This window comes from Salvelinus fontinalis, chromosome 33 (genome assembly GCF_029448725.1).
Source record: "Salvelinus fontinalis isolate EN_2023a chromosome 33, ASM2944872v1, whole genome shotgun sequence".
In the NCBI taxonomy this organism is placed as follows: domain Eukaryota; kingdom Metazoa; phylum Chordata; class Actinopteri; order Salmoniformes; family Salmonidae; genus Salvelinus; species Salvelinus fontinalis.
In genome coordinates, this window is record NC_074697.1 from 9,318,670 (window position 1) to 9,340,222 (window position 21,553).

The window sequence follows — 21,553 nt, forward strand, 5'->3', positions numbered from 1 at the left end:
GAGGTGATGGGATTGTGTGTGTGTGTGTGTGTGTGTGTGTGTGTGTGTGTGTGTGTGTGTGTGTGTGTGCGTGCGTGCGTGCGTGCGTGCATGCGTGCGTGTGTACATGAGAGAGAGATGGGTTGTTTTTAATCGTATTTCAATGTTATAATACACTGATGTGAAAAAGCAAATAACATAGTGGTTACACAAAGTTCAAAATCTAATGTGGTCTAAATCACTGTTTTCTGACTCTCATAATCTATTAGTCTCTCTCTGTCAGCCTTTCTCTCTGGGTTAAGGCAACCAGGCATTAGCTCTCTCTGTACAGTAAATGTCAGGGGTATGCTTGGCTGAGACCTAGCAGAGCGGAGGTAACAAAAACACTAAGTACTATTATCAACTTTCCACTCTGCTCTTTTATTCTCTCTCTACTGTCCCCCATGCACATGACATTTCTCTAAGAATTCCACAATGTGTAAAATACGGCGCTTTCTTTCAAGAGAACACTGGGTATTAAGTTAACCTTAGCACTGTGGTTTCTCCTGCGTTATTATCATAGACCAGAATAGACAGTGAACAGCTCTAAGCTGAGGTTGTAACTGTCTGTGTTGTGTTCTGTGCTGTCTGTGTTGTGTTCTGCGCTGTCTGTGTTGTGTTCTGTGCCGTCTATGTTGTGTTCTGTGCCGTCTGTGTTGTGTTCTGTGCCGTCTGTGTTGTGTTCTGTGCCGTCTGTGTTGTGTTCTGTGTTGCCTGTTCTGTGTTCTGTGTTGCCTGTTCTGTGTTCTGTGTTGCCTGTTCTGTGTTGCCTGTTCTGTGTTCTGTGCTCTCTGTTCTGTGTTGCCTGTTCTGTGTTGCCTGTTCTGTGTTGCCTGTTATGTATTATGCTCTGTATGTTGTGTTCTGTGCCGTCTGTGTTGTGTTCTGTGCCGTCTGTGTTGTGTTCTGTGCCGTCTGTGTTGTGTTCTGTGCCGTCTGTGTTGTGTTCTGTGCCGTCTGTGTTGTGTTCTGTGCCGTCTGTGTTGTGTTCTGTGCTGTCTGTGTTGTGTTCTGTGCTGTCTGTGTTGTGTTCTGTGCCGTCTGTGTTGTGTTCTGTGCCGTCTGTGTTGTGTTCTGTGCCGTCTGTGTTGTGTTCTGTGCCGTCTGTGTTGTGTTCTGTGCCGTCTGTGTTGTGTTCTGTGCCGTCTGTGTTGTGTTCTGTTCTGTGCTGTCTGTGTTGTGTTCTGTGCTGCCTGTTCTGTGTTCTGTGCTGTCTGTGTTGTGTTCTGTGCCGTCTGTGTTGTGTTCTGTGCTGTCTGTGTTGTGTTCTGTGTTGCCTGTTCTGTGTTCTGTGTTCTGTGTTGCCTGTTCTGTGTTGCCTGTTCTGTGTTCTGTGCTGCCTGTTCTGTGTTGCCTGTTCTGTGTTGCCTGTTCTGTGTTGCCTGTTATGTATTATGCTCTGTATGTTGTGTTCTGTTCTGTGTTCTTTTCTGCCCGTGTTGTGTTCTGTGCTGCCTGTTCTGTGTTCTGTGCTGCCTGTTTTGTGTTCTGTGCTGCCTGTTCTGTGTTCTGTGCTGCCTGTTTTGTGTTCAGTTCTGCCTGTTTTGTGTCCTGTGCTTAATGTGTTGTGTTCTGTGCTGTGTTCTGTGCTGCCTGTGTGGGTACGCTTGTGTTGTAATGTATAGAAGAGCCGGGCCTGGCTGTTCAACTGTCCCAGAAGCTGACAGCTCTGAGTCACCAGTGAGGTAACACTCGTTAACCCCTCCTGTGATGCTGACCTATCATCTGACTCCTGATAACCTCATTACACATGCATACATTCACCCTTCCCTTTTTCTTTCTCTCTCTTTCAGTTTCTCCCTGGGCTTCTCGCTCCTCCCATCTTTGATGGTAATCAGAGAGTAAACAGTGTAGATGCTTAGGGAGATGAGAGCGGTCCTAGAGCTGCAGTAGCACCCAGCACCCAGCGACAGTGACGTGACTTTGTGCGACACCACAGAGGCTGCCTGTGGATCTCAGCTGAAAGGCTTGTCATAACAGCAGGCCTATCCCGCAAACTACAGCAACGCTACAGTAGCTGCTTAAACTGTCAAGCAGAACAATCACATTTTGGGCGAAGACATTACATTGGCTCTTACGCATTAACCTCAGTGTGCCTCATAATTCACGTACACGCTTTTCATTCACGTACACAGGCTTACTTTCCATTATAGTCCAGGGCTTAGACCTTGTTCATTCAGTCCCCACTATCAAACCTACCGTTAAGACTGCACGGCTATTCACTGGTAAAACCTTTGGTTCATCTTGACAATTCCTTTCCAACACACAACCCATCTCATAACCTACCTCTACCCTAGCATCTCTGTTGTTCTCTCTCTCACACACACACACACACACACACACACACACACACACACACACACACACACACACACACACACACACACACACACACACACACACACACACACACACACACACACACACACACACACACACACACACACACACACACACACACACACATCTTGTGTTGGTAGTTTCCCTTGACACAGCAGCGGGAGTGAAACCCCAGCCCTGAGGCGGATGGAGCATTGTCCACTGCTACTCTGCACAGGCCACTAGAGACCCCCAGGTGCCCATCCGTGTGCCACCAGCAAGGTTGGAGGTGGGCATCACATTTCACCACCCCAGACTCACAGATGACGACAAGCTCTATGATCAGACAGGAGTATCTGGAGGTCCTCAGAATAGCACAGGGTCATGGGTTCATGTCCACTAGTCTACATGCTAAGCTATTCTTCTCATTCTATTCCTGCTAGAATAACAGCATACTACAGTATAGCCTAAGAGACCTGGTACCAGACAACTGGTCACTAATAATGGGGAATACATGGCCATCCTGGCATGGTCAACATTTAGATTTAAGGGTACATTTTCTTCTTACTGGATTCCATTAAACCTTGGCCAATAAACACTGTAATTTCCCTGTAACTTTAGGAGCACATGTCAAAACGAAAACCATTTTCTAACCCAAACACTTTTGGATCTATCCCTCTCCTTTCAATTCCTCCAGCTCTCACTTACTGCCTGGTTTGTCTTGTCTTTTTTTGGTGCCCCTCTCCTCCTCCAACTCCATTCCATCTTCCTTCCTTCCTTCCTTCCTTCCTTCCTTATCTCTCTATCCCCATCTCTCTCTCTCTCTATTCTACTCTCTCCCTCTATTCTACTCTCTCTCTCTCTCTCTCTCTCTCTATCCCCATCTCTCTCTCTCTCTCTATTCTACTCTCTCCCTCCCACTGTTCTACTCTCTCCCTCTATTCTACTCTCTCTCTCCCTCTATTCTACTCTCTCTCTCCCTCTATTCTACTCTCTCTCTCCCTCTATTCTACTCTCTCTCTCCCTCTCTCCCTCTATTCTACTCTCTCCCTCTATTCTACTCTCTCTCTCTCCCTCTATTCTACTCTCTCTCCCTCTATTCTACTCTCTCTCTCCCTCTATTCTACTCTCTCTCTCTCCCTCGATTCTACTATCTCTCTCCCTCTATTCTACTATCTCTCTCCCTCGTTCCCTCTATTCTGCTCACTCTCTCCCTCTATTCTACTCTCTCTTTCCCTCTATTCTACTCTCTCTCTCCCTCTATTCTACTCTCTCTTTCCCTCTATTCTACTCTCTCTCCCTCTACTCTACTCTCTCTCCCTCTACTCTACTCTCTCTCTCTCTCCCCCCCCCAGCATCAGCAGCACACTAACAGTATTAATCACAGAACACTAAACACTGCCTGACTGCCATTCAGCCAGCCAGCCTTTGTTGCCCATGTTGCCCAGTGAATGCAACTCCAGACCTTTTTGTCTGCGTAAGTGGACTCTTAGAGATGGCTCCTCCCTTCCCAAGGACCCACAGATTACCTCTGAAAGAATGGGTGATGGGTAGTGGTGGAGTTGGCGGTGGAGGAGAGGGGAGAGTTGGATGAGGGTGACAGAGAAATGATTGGGAGGAGTGATTCACGACTTACAGGAAAGTGCGCCCCTTTCCCTCTGGCCATCCAGCCATGCCTTCAGCCAGCGCTTAGCAACCAGTGGGTTTGGCTGAACAGAGAGGGACAGCAGAGAGAGAGAGAGAAAGAGAGACAGGGAGCGAGAGAGAGAGAGAGAGAGACAGGGAGCGAGAGAGAGAGAGAGAGAGAGAGAGAGAGAGAGAGAGAGAGAGAGAGAGACTTCTAACCTCCTGCCGAATTTATAGTCATATTAGAGACATATTTCCCTCAGATTACACAGATCCACGAAGAATTTGACAATATATTCAATTTTGATAAACTCCCATTTCTATTGGGTGAAATACCACAGTGTGCCATAACAGCAGCAAGATGTGTGACCTGTTGTCACAAGAAAAGGGCAACCAGTGAAGAACAAACACCATTGTAAATACAACCCATATTTATGTTTAGTTATTTTCCCTTGTGTACTTTAACTATTTGCAAATCATTACAACACTGCATATAGACATAATATGACATTTGAAATGTCTTTATTCTTTTGGAACTACTATTATTATTATATATATATTTAACTGTTTACTGCAATTTTGGGGGGGTTATTTCACTTTTGTTTATTAACTACTTCACTTGCTTTGGCAATGTAAACATATGTTTCACATGCCAATAAAGCCCTTAAAGTGAAAATGAATTGAAATTGAATTGAGTGAGAGAAAGATGGGGATAGAGAGAGAAAGAGAATCCATGTTCCCGCTACAAAGGGGACCAGAATCCCAGACTCCGTAGGGAGAGTGAGGAGACTGCTAAAAACCCGATACAAATAGCCACAGAAACCAAAGACTACCTAAAAAAGGACAAAGGAGGAGAGGAAGGAGCAGGGGCCCCAGTTTCAACCCCTGCCTTCAACAAATAAAATCAACATCCTCACATGTTTCTGAAGCTGTACAAACAACACAAAGCAAACGCTAGTAAGTGTGAATCATTGCTCACAACACAGCAAGTGTTGACATTACTAATGCAATAGAAGACAACTGGGAGCCTCAAACACAACATTTTATGAATTACCACTTCCTCATTCAAAAATGGCCAAATGGCCCAAGCTCAATAGGTTTTAGCCTTACCTTACCCAGTAGTGGTGTGTGTTTTAGCCTTACCTTACCAAGTAGTGGTGTGTGTTTTAGCCTTACCTTACCCAGTAGTGGTGTGTGTTTTAGCCTTACCTTACCCAGTAGTGGTGTGTGTTTTAGCCTTACCTTACCCAGTAGTGGTGTGTGTTTTAGCCTTACCTTACCCAGTAGTGGTGTGTGTTTTAGCCTTACCTTACCCAGTAGTGGTGTGTGTTTTAGCCTTACCTTACCCAGTAGTGGTATGTGTTTTAGCCTTACCTTACCCAGTAGTGGTGTGTGTTTTAGCCTTACCTTACCCAGTAGTGGTGTGTGTTTTAGCCTTACCTTACCCAGTAGTGGTGTGTGTTTTAGCCTTACCTTACCCAGTAGTGGTATGTGTTTTAGCCTTACCTTACCCAGTAGTGGTGTGTGTGTCTCCACTATTCCAGCACCATTTCAACTTCATCAAATCATCTAAAAGATACCAAAAACTATTCAGTCCAATCAACGTAAGCTAAATATGATGTGGCTGTCCATGGTTCTGATTTCTGTGTGTGCATGTTTGTGTTGCCTCACCATACTTAGAGAAACACCAACGCCATCCTCCTCTCTTTCATGTTGATGAAATGGTCTATCACTCTATCATACAGTACACGCTTGTATTTGTTGTTGTCCTAGGCTACCTGGCTAAAATGCTTGCTCACTAGCTTAACTTCCATTCATTGGCAATGTTAGCTAGCTTTTACTGCCTCAGAAACCCGGATCCGGGATCACCCCCCACCCCCGCCCACACTGATTAGCATCGCTAGCATAGCGTCACAATTAAATAGTAGCATCTAAATATCATTAAATCACAAGTCCAAGACACCTAATGAAAGATACAGATCCTGTGAATAAAGCCACCATTTCAGATTTTTAAAATGTTTTACAGGGAAGACACAATATGTAAATCTATTAGCTAAACACGTTAGCAAAAATCACCATTTTTCTTGTCCACCATTTTCTCTCAACATCAGTAGCTATCACCAATTCGGCTAAACTAAGATATTGATAGCCACTAACCAAGAAAAAACCTCATCAGATGACAGTCTGATAACATATTCATGGTATAGGATAGGTTTTGTTAGAAAAATGTGCATATTTCAGGTATAAATCATAGTTTGCCATTGCAGCCAGCATCACAAATCTCACCAAAGCTCCTAGAATTACTACAGACAGCAACGTGTATTACCAATTTACTCATCATAAAACATTTCTTAAAAATACACAGCACATAGCAATGGAAAAATACAGATCTTGTGAATTCAGACACCATTTCAGATTTTTTAAATGTTTTACAGGGAAGACACAATATGTAAATCTATTAGCTAAACACGTTAGCAAAAATCACCATTTTTCTTGTCCACCATTTTCTCTCAACATCAGTAGCTATCACCAATTCGGCTAAACTAAGATATTGATAGCCACTAACCAAGAAAAAACCTCATCAGATGACAGTCTGATAACATATTTATGGTATAGGATAGGTTTTGTTAGAAAAATGTGCATATTTCAGGTATAAATCATAGTTTGCCATTGCAGCCACCAACACAAATCTCACCAAAGCGACTAGAATTACTACAGATTTACTCATCATAAAACATTTCATAAAAATAGACAAAGCATAGCAATGGAAAGACACAGATCTTGTGATTTCAGACAATATTTCAGATTTTCTAAGCGTTTTACAGCGAAAACACAATAAATCGATAAGTTAGCATACCACATGTGCAAACGTCACCCCAGCATGAATTCAAGCCAAAGGGAGCGATATCGTTATCATCGCCAAAAGATATAAATTTTTTCACTAACCTTTTCAGAATTCTTCCGATGACACTCCTGTAACATCATATTACAACATACATATATTGTTTGTTCGAAAATGTGCATATTTAGCCATAAAAAAACGTGGTTATACAATGAAAATAGTAGCAAATCAAGCCTCAACATGTCGGACGCCATCTTTCATAGTGATCTAGTTTAATCGAAACCATATACTTGACTAAAAAATACAGGGTTGACAGGAATCAAAAGACAAAAGTAGTTCTTAATGCAATCGCTGATTTACATTTCTAAAATTATCCTTACTGTGCAATCCAGGGTTCGCCAAGCGAAGCTATAGCAAACAAAATGGCGGATATATGCGTTTAAAATATTTCGACAGAACAACGATTTATCATATTAAATATTTCTTACTATGAGGTGATTTTCCATCAGATTCTTGGGCAATGCATCCTTTCTTGGGTCTAATCTTCTTTTGGTCGAAAGATGTCCTCTGTCCGTCGAAATGCCCACTAACGTTCGACCGGGACCCCGAAATGTGCCCAAAGCTTCAAAGAGCATCACATAGAAATTCCTCAAAATCGCACTAAACGGATATAAATTGCTATAAAACGGTTTAAATTAACTACGTTATGATGTTTCTAACTCCTATATCGAATTAAATTACAGACGGATACATTTCGCGTTGATAACCGAGCCTCTGAAAATGGCATCCCGAAGTCCTCTTCTGCGTAATGGCCAGAGTCGAAAGGGGGGCTACCCTCACTCCTTGGCCTTTTATAACCTCTGAGAGCTACGCAGAAAGCCCATTCCACTTCTCATTCGTTACTGACATCCAGGGGAAGGCGGGTGCAGTTCATGTCGTTCCATAGGATATACACAGACTTTCAAAACTGATCTGAAATCAGAGCTTCGCTCTCAGACCATCGCAGTACCTGTCATGGATTTCGCTGTAGAAAGAGTTCTGGGTCACCCACAGACAAAATTCCAACGGCTATAGAAACTAGAGAGTGTTTTCTATCCAATAGAATTAATAATATGCATATTGTACGATCAAGAATTGAGCACGAGGCAGTTTAATTTGGCGACACCCAGAAATAAAAAATGCTAATTGCGCCACCTATTGACAAAAGGCTAGTTAACATTAGCCTTCTACATCTAGCTACATATTGAACTTCTATCCTCTCAAGTCATGGGCAGAACAACGTATGAATGTATGGTTGGATCAGAACCGCCGTTATAATCATTGGCCAGCACGGAGAATTAAGTAAAGCCACAAGTCCAAATCCCTATCTCCATCAATGGCTAATTTAGGAAAGGTAAGATTTTAGCTAGCTAGCTAGCCACCGGAGCACAACAACACAACGAGATGCAACAATTCAAGTTGTTTCTGTCAATGACCTACGCTCTCAATGCGATTTGATAGGAGGGACACCACATCCAAACTGGCTTCCTTTTACATTTGTTTTGGTGTGCCAGGACCATTCACAGTTGAGCTCACTCAGTTTAGCTCAACGCAGATTGGCTATTATTTTGTTTTTTAAATCATCAAGGCAGGCCAAATATTCGCTGGCTTCCCTTGCATTCAATGCTACGGGCGGCAACAATGTCATACTCTTTTGGACCACACAGTATCAGATAGATGGCCTACACGTAGAGAGACAGAGGGGCGCTGTTTCACCTCATCTGATGCTTTCTCCAATGAGTTATATTCAGCCTCATCCAAATTGAAGGAACATTATGAAACACAGAGAGAGGGAAGAAACATTATTTGACATGCTGTTTTTTGTTGGGGGGACCTGGCTTCCCTTGGCATCCATGAATACCCACCACTGAACTTACCCATATTCAAGAACAATATGTGTTTGTTTGAGTGTGTGTGTGTGTGTGTGTGTGTGTGTGTGTGTGTGTGTGTGTGTGTGTGTGTGTGTGTGTGTGTGTGCGTGCGTGCGTGCGTGCGTGCGTGCGTGCGTGCGCGCGCGTGCGTGTGTGAGTGTGTGTGTGTGTGTGTGTGTGTGTGCGTGCGCGTGCGCGTGCGCGAGTGTGTGTGTGTGTGTGTGTGTGTGTGTGCGTGCGTGTGTGAGTGCCTGAGGGGTGATGAACACTTCCCTCCAGTAAACATGATTCAGACATTAGGACTGTGAATTGTGACGTTGTAAACCTCAGTGTTGGTGCTATGGCCCACCTATCTCCTCTTTCCATTAGTCACATATTTGATCAGGACCATATCAGGCCTCCTGTCACCTGACCTCTGATTAATGGTATCACAATACTCTGCAGTTGAAGCTCTTTTAATGTCTCCATTAAACTGGCTCCCTTGTAGGCCAATGATTCCCAAGAAGCCTTGTAAATCACAAAAATAATGCTGACTCTCCCTGTAATATTGATTGAGGAGGGGGCTCTAATTTTAACAGTATGGGAGAATTAAAACAAAATTGTATAAATTACTTTCACAATTACCAACAGTATCACATTAAAGATTGATGAAACAACAGTGAGGAAATAAACTGAGTGCCAGTCATGTTTAAAGTCCACTAGTTATTATTCAGCAGGAATAAATGCTGTGTTATGCATCATTCATCATTCATCATTCATCCTGGACTGAATATGAAAGCAATCACATATATTTCCACACCCATCTCTCTCCCCAAGACCAGCACAGCTACACCTGTGAGCTCAGCTATGTCAAAAAGGGCAGGTGGAATGTAATATTGTATTAAATAAATAAGCAGATCTAAACATCTCCCTGTCGGTCAATTCTTTAGAGAGGAAAAGAAATCGGCAGCGAATCAGTGATTAAATCGTTGATCAACCCACATACAGTGTTGAATCAGACGCTGAAATTGTAGTGCAAGCCTTTTGTTTGGGTATGTTTTCCTGTTGATATGCTATGCTCATTTGCACACCTTTGGGTTAGGCATAGTGGCCGGGTTCTACTGACCATCAGGTGTCAAAGGGCTAGATACCGTCACACAGAAAGTGGTGATGTTCTGATGCTGTTACCAAGGAGACAAGTGAGATGGGTATTTTTGAATGGCTAACATTCTTTTTTCTCACCAAATATAACTACTTTCGATGAATTCATAATTTTTGCTATTGTACGTGTGACTTCAGTATGCATTTCCAGCAAGACAGAAGGCAAACATATCTGACTTTTTAGTTTGTGTTGACTTCATCATTTCAGTAACCTAAAACCATTGTATAACCTCTTTCAGAGTTAACGTTCCATATTATATAAAGCACTTCCACCAAGAACTCCTACGATAAACAGTCTATCAGGTCTCCAATTAATTGTAAAATAAAACACATATACTGTACAATCTAACTGCACATGGCATAACCTAATCATAACCAGCGACATGAGAAACGTGTTACATAGTCTAACACATAAAGTGTATATCAACATGATCCATAGTTAAAACTGTATGGAGGAAAATACTAAATAAGAATACAACATCTGAAGAAAAAGAGTCGCAAGAGTTGAACTTTGCCATGTTTGGAAAGCACCATTCTTTCCCAATATCAAACACATACAACTCCACGACACAATGCTTTTGATACCATGTGAAATTCCATAAAGAACTTACCATCAACTTGAAAGTACAATAATCCAGCAACAAGGATGAACACTAACGGACCCATACTAGCATGTTAAAACATCCACGGTTTGCGCGCAAATCCTTGGATTTAGCCGGGAAAATATGTCCAAACAGCAGCAAATAGTTTTCTTTCGATAGTTTGAGTTTTATATAGGTCCTAGTTACTGACTAAAGCCAGTTGAGATGTCCAAGAATTTAGAGGATGAATTGTAGCTCGCACGTTCGAGCCCGGGATAGATTCATATCCACAGCCGTAAAAAAAACATTATTCACTCGCGATCATCTGAAATTCCAGCTGCTTTCCCCACAAGTTAACTTGCAATGGTCATGTCTATTTTTCCAATAAGTACGAAACCATACAATATCAAATTACAACCTAAAATAAAGTATAAACTGTGTATACTGGGTTCAAGAGAAACGCATCCAGTCATGTAGTTGCCGGCTTGGTTTCTGCTCCTTGAGACGCGCCTTCCGGACGGACACCTTGCAAATCTTCACTGATGTCTCTCCACCGTTCCTCATCAATACAAAGATATCCAAGTCTAAATGTGTCTAAACAAACCCCAAAGTCCCATGTACTTCAGTCAATAAGTACATTTTTACATTTCATAGGGAACCCGCTCCCCAAGATCACATGTGCCTTGCTTGTGGCTAAGCACTGTAAATGTACAGTTAAATCAGTTGAACAACCTATCCTCTCCCTCTTGGTTTCTGTATAGCGCTATCACTAGGAGCCCATGGTCTATGCTCACTCCGCACAGCCTCAGCCCCGACTGATACACATACACAAAACAAGAATCCGGAGGGGGAGGAGAGAGGAGAGAGGCAGGGAGGGAGGGAGAGAGAGAAGGGTGGATGTAGGAGAGGAGACGGAGAGCGCTCAAGTGTGCATTGGGCAAAGCCATATTGTAGGAACTGCCTATGAAGTTCAAACGAAGTGGACCCGTGCCACGGGTATGCTGCTGCAGGACCACTCTAGTGACTCTGAAGCTGAGCACTTGGGTCATTCTGTCCTTGACCCATCGGACGTAGCCTCGCTCAGCAGGCTCACATAACCTATTGTATTCTTTCAGAGATTAACAGAATTTTTTGGATGGAAATTATTCACAAATTTAGAAATTTAGGAGACAACTTTTATTAACCATAATATCTGTTATGTTGATCTGAAGGGAAAAAAACACATCTTAAAGGCCCAGTGTAGTCAACCATGTGATTTAACTGTGTTTTACATATATTTCAAAGACCACCTGATATTTCAGCCTGTTTGGTGGGATGGATTTGGCCTGCCTGGTAACATCACCAGGTGGTAAATTATTTAATAGACCTCTCTGCCAACAGCTAGTTTCCCCCTCCCCACTCAGACAACTAGCAACATCCTTGCTTCAGAAATTGCTCTTTCCTAAGAAGTATTTTTTGTTTCTTTTAGACCATTTTAATTGAAAACAATCACAGCAAGTTACTTCATTTTTACCCAGAAATTATTTGATATTGAGATAAAAATGGCTGCATTTGGACTTTTAAGTTCTTCCTAAAATATGTAGGCCTATATAAAGAAATATTGCACCTTTTTAACTTCTTCAGGTAACTTCTACAGGTAACTTCATTATGACCGTGCCTAAAAACAGTAGGCAGTATATGTATATATATTATGCCCAGATAGGATTGCATTTCTGTGTTCATAGACAGCATACCGAGATAGATCTTCTAACTCTGTGTGTGTCATTAATATTTGATGTGGCTGGCCTGAATGTGGCGGAGAGTGAGTGACAGCACAGGAATGATTGCCACATTAGTCATCTGTTTGCTGTGGCGCGCTGCTGCGCACGCACATTAAACATGCAGAGCACGAGAAGATTGTGAATGGTGAGTCAAGAGAATAATATATTCAGAGACAAGCACAATTATAAATTTGACCTCATGGGCTAATATTGACTGATAATAATTAGACTTGGGAATATTGGTGATGTAAAACTAACATAAGCGATTTGAACACTATGTTTATTGTGGTACAGTGTGATGTAAGCAGACTTCAATAGAATTATAATGCAAGAACCCCCCCAAAAAGTGTGCCCCCTGGCTGATTTCAACTGCCACCTTTGTCCCGTTATCCTGTCGCCGGGTCTGGCTGTCCTCATCCCCAGGTTACTGGACAGAGATGCACAGGAGGCGACACTGCCGCAGCGCCTGTAGACCGCTCGCACTAGACAGGCTGTTACTATGTGAGCTCTGAGCTCCCCCTAATGGCAGTAATCATCATGACAACCCACTAACCCTGATTCCAGCATTTCAACAGTATTCTGTGGAGGTCTGTCTGCTACAGTATCTGCGATAGGGCGTTGAACAATGAGCAGTCTAGAAGTTTGTTTGTTTAAAAAATGCACAACATTTTAAAGAGGAAGCCTAAACACTGTAAGTAGCCTATCCTATATACATGTAATTCTCCCTAGTCTATACATGTACTATAGAAACGTATTGGTCACATTTAACCATACATTTAACTTAGATTTTGGTTTAAAATTCGGTCTATGGCAGACCTACTCTGGTGTATGAACTTGTACAGAGAACACTCAGGGTTTACTCTGGTGTCTATGAACCTGTAGAGATAACACTCAGGGTTTACTCTGGTGTCTATGAACCTGTAGAGATAACACTCAGGGTTTACTCTGGTGTCTATGAGCCTGTACAGATAACACTCAGGGTTTACTCTGGTGTATGAACTTGTACAGAGAACACTCAGGGTTTACTCTGGTGTCTATGAACCTGTAGAGATAACACTCAGGGTTTACTCTGGTGTCTATGAACCTGTACAGATAACACTCAGGGTTTACTCTGGTGTATATGAGCCTGTAGAGATAACACTCAGGGTCTACTCTGGTGTCTATGAGCCTGTACAGATAACACTCAGGGTCTACTCTGGTGTCTATGAGCCTGTAGAGATAACACTCAGGGTCTACTCTGGTGTCTATGAGCCTGTAGAGATAACACTCAGGGTCTACTCTGGTGTCTATGAGCCTGTAGAGATAACACTCAGGGTCTACTCTGGTGTCTATGAGCCTGTAGAGATAACACTCAGGGTTTACTCTGGTGTCTATGAGCTTGTAGAGATAACACTCAGGGTCTACTCTGGTGTCTATGAGCCTGTACAGATAACACTCAGGGTCTACTCTGGTGTCTATGAACCTGTAGAGATAACACTCACGGTCTACTCTGGTGTCTATGAACCTGTACAGATAACACTCAGGGTCTACTCTGGTGTCTATGAACCTGTAGAGATAACACTCACGGTCTACTCTGGTGTCTATGAACCTGTAGAGATAACACTCAGGGTCTACTCTGGTGTCTATGAACCTGTAGAGATAACACTCACGGTCTACTCTGATGTCTATGAACCTGTACAGATAACACTCAGGGTCTACTCTGATGTCTATGAACCTGTAGAGATAACACTCAGGGTCTACTCTGGTGTCTATGAACCTGTACAGATAACACTCAGGGTCTACTCTGGTGTCTATGAGCCTGTAGAGATAACACTCAGGGTCTACTCTGGTGTCTATGAACCTGTACAGATAACACTCAGGGTCTACTCTGGTGTCTATGAACCTGTACAGATAACACTCAGGGTTTACTCTGGTGTCTATGAGCCTGTAGAGATAACACTCAGGGTTTATTCTGGTGTATGGACCTGTACAGATAACACTCAGGGTCTACTCTGGTGTATATGAGCCTGTAGAGATAACACTCAGGGTCTACTCTGGTGTCTATGAGCCTGTAGAGATAACACTCAGGGTCTACTCTGGTGTCTATGAGCCTGTAGAGATAACACTCAGGGTCTACTCTGGTGTCTATGAGCCTGTAGAGATAACACTCAGGGTTTACTCTGGTGTCTATGAGCTTGTAGAGATAACACTCAGGGTCTATTCTGGTGTATGGACCTGTACAGAGAACACTCAGGGTCTACTCTGATGTCTATGAACCTGTACAGATAACACTCAGGGTCTACTCTGATGTCTATGAACCTGTAGAGATAACACTCAGGGTCTACTCTGGTGTCTATGAACCTGTACAGATAACACTCAGGGTCTACTCTGGTGTCTATGAGCCTGTAGAGATAACACTCAGGGTCTACTCTGGTGTCTATGAACCTGTACAGATAACACTCAGGGTCTACTCTGGTGTCTATGAACCTGTACAGATAACACTCAGGGTCTACTCTGGTGTCTATGAACCTGTACAGATAACACTCAGGGTCTACTCTGTGGCAGCCTCACAGGCTGGAATGCCCCCTTTCAAATGTTACATCAAAGCTCATACAAAATCAGACTTCCATAACCAATGGCTGAATCACACACCGACACACACAGTGTACACACAAAGTGTACACACAAAGCGTACACACACAGGCTTACAGACCCACACAGTCAGCATACTGGGATCCATTTCTATTGGCTTGAAGAAAAGCTTCAGTTGTACATGGTCTTTGTCGTCTGTGTTTGTCAGGCTGCATGTTAGAGCTTGCCCTATAAAGGCCTTGCCCTATAAAGGCCTTGCCTGCATATCAACATGTTGTTATACGTGTTTTAGTTCTCTCTCTTCACTGTCAGCAGGCCAGACAGTGATTTGTCTTCATATATTAATGTTTTCTGTGCGGCATGTAAATTCTATCTCTCATTTCAGTGCCTCTACTCCATTCTACATTTCTACAGCACACACACACACACACACACACACACACACACACACACACACACACACACACACACACACACACACACACACACACACACACACACACACACACACACACACACACACACACACACACACACACACACACACACACACACACACACACACAGGGTTTCCATTAGCCGGAAATAGAAAAGCCGATAAATAAAATTGGTGACCTCAAATTGTCCTGGAGAAGAGGAAAAAATCCTATTGTACTTTTTAGCCAATTCATTAATGGAAGTACCAGTTGATGTAAATACATTTGACTGGTCATGCTTATCGGGTCTACGGGTTAATTTGCATAATTTAGTGGAATTAAATTGGCTCTAGGTTAATTTGCATAATATAGTGGAATTCAATTGGCTCTTGTGTACAGTATATTCATTATGTATCTTAATTATCACACGCGTACAGCATACAAACACAGAACCAGTCAGACAGCGTGAGACCTGCTGCTACAGCATCTCACACAGGAAATGCATAGACAACGGAAGTCAGGCCTCATCAGCGCCTCACACAGCATAGACAACGGAAGTCAGGCCTCATCAGCGCCTCACACAGCATAGACAACGGAAGTCAGGCCTCATCAGCGCCTCACACAGCATAGACAACGGAAGTCAGGCCTTATCAGCGCCTCACACAGCATAGACAACGGAAGTCAGGCCTCATCAGCGCCTCACACAGCATAGACAACAGAAGTCAGGCCTCATCAGTGCCTCACACAGCATAGACAACGGAAGACAGGCCTCATCAGCGCCTCACACAGCATAGACAACGAAAGTCAGGCCTCATCAGTGCCTCACACAGCATAGACAACGGAAGACAGGCCTCATCAGCGTATCACACAGCATAGACAACGGAAGGCAGGCCTCATCAGTGCCTCACACAGCATAGACAACGGAAGTCAGGCCTTATCTGCGCCTCACACAGCATAGACAACGGAAGGCAGGCCTCATCAGCGCCTCACACAGCACTTTGCAATCAGCTGGAGGCAGTATACATTTTGAAAACATATACTTAATTGTTTGAAACCTGAATGATTTACTACATATTATGAGGCATGTCTCACCTTGCTTCAAAGTAGCCTAGCCAAAATCAGACCATGCAGGCAATTATTTTATACTGTATCAACTTTTTTTCATTGTCTATTAGCCAAAGGCACAATCCTAGTCATATTAGCAACCCATGTTAGTTGTTTCATATTACATATCCCCTCTTTCTAAATTTGACACACACACACACACACACACACACACACACACACACACACACACACACACACACACACACACACACACACACATACACACACACACACAGAGAAAGCAAAATATAAAGAGGGAGCGAGAGAGAAAGAGACAAAGAGACAGAGAGAGAGAGAAAGAGAGAGAGAAAGAGAATAAGAGAGAGAGAGAGAGAGAGAGAGGGAGAGAAAGAGAGAAAGAGAATAAAAGAGAGAGAGGGAGAAAGAGAGAGAGAGAGAGAGAACGAGACAAAAAAAGAGAGAAAGAGAGAACGAGAGAGAAATGGAGAGAGCAAGAGAGAAAAAGAACGAGAGAGAAAGAGAGAGAGAGAAAGAGAGAGAACGAGAGAAAAAGAGAGAAAAAGAGAGCGAGAGAGAAAAAGAGAGCGAGAGAGAAAAAGAGAGCGAGAGAGAAAGAGAGAGAGAGAAAGAGAGAACGAGAGAAAAAGAGAGAAAAAGATAGCGAGAGAGCGAGAGAGAGAGAAAGAGAGCGAGAGAGACAAAGAATGAGAGAGAAAGAGCGAACGAGAGAAGAGAGAGAGAGAGACGGAGCAGTAGTGTGTAGAACCACGTACACTTTATGACCAAAAACCTGCTCGCCGAACATCTCATTCCAAAATCATGGGCATTAATATGGAGTTGCTGCCCCCCTTTGCTGCTATAACAATAACCACTCTTCTGGGAAGGCTTACCACTAGATGCTGGAACATTGCTGCAGGGACTTGCTACCATTCAGCCACAAGAACATTCGTGAAGTCGGGCACTGATGTAGGGGGATTAGGCCTGGCTCGAAGTCGGCATTCCAATTCATCGCAAAGGTGTTCGATGGGGTTAAGGTCAGAGCTTTGTGCAGGCCAGTCAAGTTCTTCGAAACCAATCTCGACAAATAATTTCTGCATGGACCTCGCTTTGTGCACGGGGGCATTGTCATGCTGAAACAGGAAAGGGCCTTCCCCAAACTTTTGCCACAAAGTTGGAAGCATAGAATCGTCTAGAATGTCATTGTATGCTGTAGCATTAAGATTTCCCTTCACTGGATCTATGGGGCTTAGCCCGAATCATGAAAAATAGCCCCAAGACCATTTTCCTCCTCCACCAAACATTACAGTTGGCACTATGCATTCAAGCAGGTAGCGTTCTCCTGGCATCAGCTAAACCCAGGTTCGTCCGTCGGACTGCCAGATGGTGAAGCGTAATTCCTCATTTCAGAGAACGCGTTTCCACTGCTCCAGAGTCCAATGGTGGCGATCTTTACACCACTCCAGCCTACGCTTGGCATTGCGTATGGTGAACTTAGGCTTGTGTGCGGCTGCTCAGCCATGGAAACCCATTTCATGAAGCCCCTGATGAACAGTTCTTGTACTGACGTTGCTTCCAGAGGCAGTTTGGAACTCAGCAGTAAGTGTTTTACACGCTACATGTTTCAGCACTCTGTGGACACGTTCTGGGAGCTTGTGTGGCCTACCACTTCGTTGCTGAGTTGTTGTTGCTCCTAGACGTTTCCACTTCACAATAACAACACTTGACCAGGGCAGCTCTATAAGGCCAGAAATTTGACCAACTGACTTGTTGTAAAGTCACTGAGCTCTTTAGTAAGGCCATTCTATTGCCAATGTTTCACTATGGAGATTTCATGGCTGTGTGCTTGATTTTATACACCTGTCAGCAACAGGTGTGGCTGAAATAGCCGAATCCACTAATTTGAAGGGATGTCCACATACTTTGTATATATAGTGTAGATGGTGCTGAAAGTAGGTAGACAACAAGAGGAAGGGAGTTGGAAAAATGTAAGGAAAAATGAAGAGGAGTTTTTCTGTTAACATCAAACAATAGCTTCCTCCTTTTCCTTTTATATGGCCTAGTCCAAAATGGAACTCTATTCCCTACAAAGTGCACCACTTTTGACCAGGGCCCATTTTATACATTCCCTATGTGCCCAAGTAGTGCACTATGTATGAAATAGGGTTCCATTTGGACTATAAAAAAGGAAAAGGGGGAAGATATTCTGTGATATAATTATCTCTATCCATCCCTTTATCCCCCGGCTTAAATCTGCCGACTGTATCTCTGGATCTTTAGTGGACGACTTCTCCCCAGGGTGCTAAATATCGGACCAAAGTGGATTTATTTTAATTAAAAGCGAGAGGATGTTTACTCAGGGCCTGCTATGTGAAAATGAGACATTGAGTCTGAGCCCTGAGCCAGGGTCTGATAAGTTATGGGCAGCCTGGTAGGAGCTGATCCAACGCTTCCCTCCAGGAGGAACATCCCGCTTTTTCCATTAAGTCGGCATTGACAAAGGTACTAACTGATGGGCTTTTGCAAAGTGACTACATTGTTTATGTTCCAGTGGCTACTGGGATCCCGAGCAGGTAATGCATTAACAAACTAACAGAGATTCTGTTTCTAAAGTGTGGACAAGATGTTTGACTATCATGAGAAATAGAGTTGTGACTAAGGACATCTCAATTCTGCATGAGAAATGGCCTCTACTTGTTGGTCCATCACAAAGTCGCGGTGATATTATTCACTTAATTCACGCATTTGTTTTTGTTGCACTGCAAGTGTTTGTTTTATTGGCAAACTGCACTTAGAACAGGTCACGAAATGAGAAGTACATCTGCTAATGCATTAACAAAGAATAAAAGGGGATGGAGGAAATTGCAGTGAGAGTGACATCCAGGTGATAATTATTCAGCATTAGAGAGGAGAACTCACAGTGTGAAAACAGAGAGGGCAACACATTGTAGTGAACCATGCAAGCAGGGTGCAACAAAACACATTCTAGTGAACCATGCAAGCAGGGTGCAACAAAACACATTCTAGTGAACTGTGCAGGCAGAGTGCAACAAAACACATTCTAGTGAACCGTGCAAGCAGAGTGCAACAAAACACATTCTAGTGAACCGTGCAGGCAGAGTGCAACAAAACACATTCTAGTGAACTGTGCAGGCAGAGTGCAACAAAACACATTCTAGTGAACCGTGCAAGCAGAGTGCAACAAAACACATTCTAGTGAACCGTGCAAGCAGGGTGCAACAATACACATTCTAGTGAACCGTGCAAGCAGAGTGCAACAATACACATTCTAGTGAACCGTGCAAGCAGAGTGCAACAAAACACATTCTAGTGAACTGTGCAGGCAGAGTGCAACAATACACATTCTAGTGAACCGTGCAAGCAGGGTGCAACAAAACACATTCTAGTGAACCGTGCAAGCAGGGTGCAACAAAACACATTCTAGTGAACCATGCAAGCAGGGTGCAACAAAACACATTCTAGTGAACTGTGCAGGCAGAGTGCAACAAAACACATTCTAGTGAACCGTGCAGGCAGAGTGCAACAAAACACATTCTAGTGAACTGTGCAGGCAGAGTGCAACAAAACACATTCTAGTGAACCGTGCAAGCAGGGTGCAACAAAAGACATTCTAGTGAACCGTGCAAGCAGGGTGCAACAAAACACATTCTGGTGAACCGTGCAGGCAGAGTGCAACAAAACAGAATAGGATTACTACTCCCATTTCTTTCTCCTCTTCCCTCCTGCCCTCTCATCTCCTCTCCTCTCCTCTCCTCTCCTCTCCTGACCTCTCCTCTCCTGCCCTCTCCTCTCCTCTCCTGCCCTCTCCTCTCCTGACCTCTCCTCTCCTGACCTCTCCTCTCCTCTCCTCTCCTCTCCTCTCCTCTCCTCTCCTCTCCTCTCCTCCCCTCTCCTGCCCTCTCCTCTCCGTCCCCTCCCCTCCCCTGCACACCGGCAGCTGACTGAACACACCCGCCCCATACCCAAATGGACCATTTATTTTCGCCTAAACAAATCAATCCTCTATTACTGTCAACTCATTTGTGCAATTATGTGTATTTAATTAGATCAAACCTAATATTCAATCAGACGTTTTCCTTCTTTTGTATCTGGACCATCTGGTGACAAAAGGTACTATCCTAGGTACAAGCTGAGGTCCATCATTACAAAGACTGTTTAGGTTGATCCTAATGTTATTTCTCATAATGACGCCGTTTGGTCAAGTTGATTCTCAAAGTCCTCTGATATTTTCTATGACCTCACCTGGTGGTCAATAGCTCTGAAGAATGCCCTTTATGTGGTTAATATACATAGACTGATAGAGTGCAAAACAGACTGTCTGTTAACTAATCTATCAGAGTATACAAGAGCCCGGTGTACATTGAGAGAATGGTTCAGGGTTAAACGATGAATCCCCCAGCAGATTCAGAGCGATACACACCCCTTGATTATCACGTCTTGTAATTATTCCTGCTAATGATGGAGGAGATCCAGTGGGCGTGTAACCAGGCTGCTCTCATCTTGTTGTTGTTGTTTGTAATCACGGAGGCATGTGTAGGTCACTGGGGCCTGCAGCTGTAGTAGGGTGATGTCTACGGTATGTAAAGGTAACAACTGTACAACAACAGCACACACACACACACACACACACACACACACACACACACACACACACACACACACACACACACACACACACACACACACACACACACACACACACACACACACACACACACACACACACATACATACACACACACACACACACACACACACACACACACACACACACACACACACACACACACACACACACACACACACACACACACACACACACACACACACACCAAGGAAGAGGAGGAGAACAACTCTGGAAATCACTCACACCGCATCCTAAGTGCATGTAAGCAAGTTGTATATTAAATGCAAACAAATTAATCAAATGCTGACAGCAAAGGAAAATAAATGCAGTGGTTTCAGGGCTGGAGAGGAATGGTTAGTTCCCCCACCGGTGTGCCTAAGAGAAGAAAGGCTTTTTAATTGTGTGTGGGGTCATAGGTTCAGGTAGCAACATTACTCATGGTCAAACCAGAGTGGTATTCAGCAAGCTCTTTGATGGACAACTGTTCATGGAGGATGATCCCCTTGCTGGGTCTGGGAACCGGTATGTGGAGTACTATTGATTACTGCATTGTTGGGTTTAGAGCTTGCAAGAGAGGCATTTCACTGTACTTGTGCACGTGACATTAAAATGTGAAACTTTAAACGGGATTAGGGGATGAGGGTGTACGGGGGGATG

The 21,553-nt window shown here is 43.6% G+C and overlaps 1 protein-coding gene across 12 annotated transcripts in view; it reads right to left on the reverse strand.

Moving 5' to 3' along the window:
* robo2 (roundabout, axon guidance receptor, homolog 2 (Drosophila)) overlaps positions 1 to 21,553 on the reverse strand; it is a 768,110-nt gene that overhangs the window by 373,865 nt on the left and 372,692 nt on the right. The window contains exon 1 of one of the 12 annotated variants that reach the window (XM_055896666.1): positions 10,467 to 11,264. The exons of the other annotated variants lie outside the window; for them this stretch is intronic. Within the exon in view, the coding sequence (XP_055752641.1) occupies positions 10,467 to 10,521 (55 nt within the window). The 5' untranslated portion in view covers positions 10,522 to 11,264. Of the gene's footprint in view, positions 1 to 10,466; positions 11,265 to 21,553 lie in introns of those variants that run through there. 12 annotated transcript variants of the gene reach the window in all.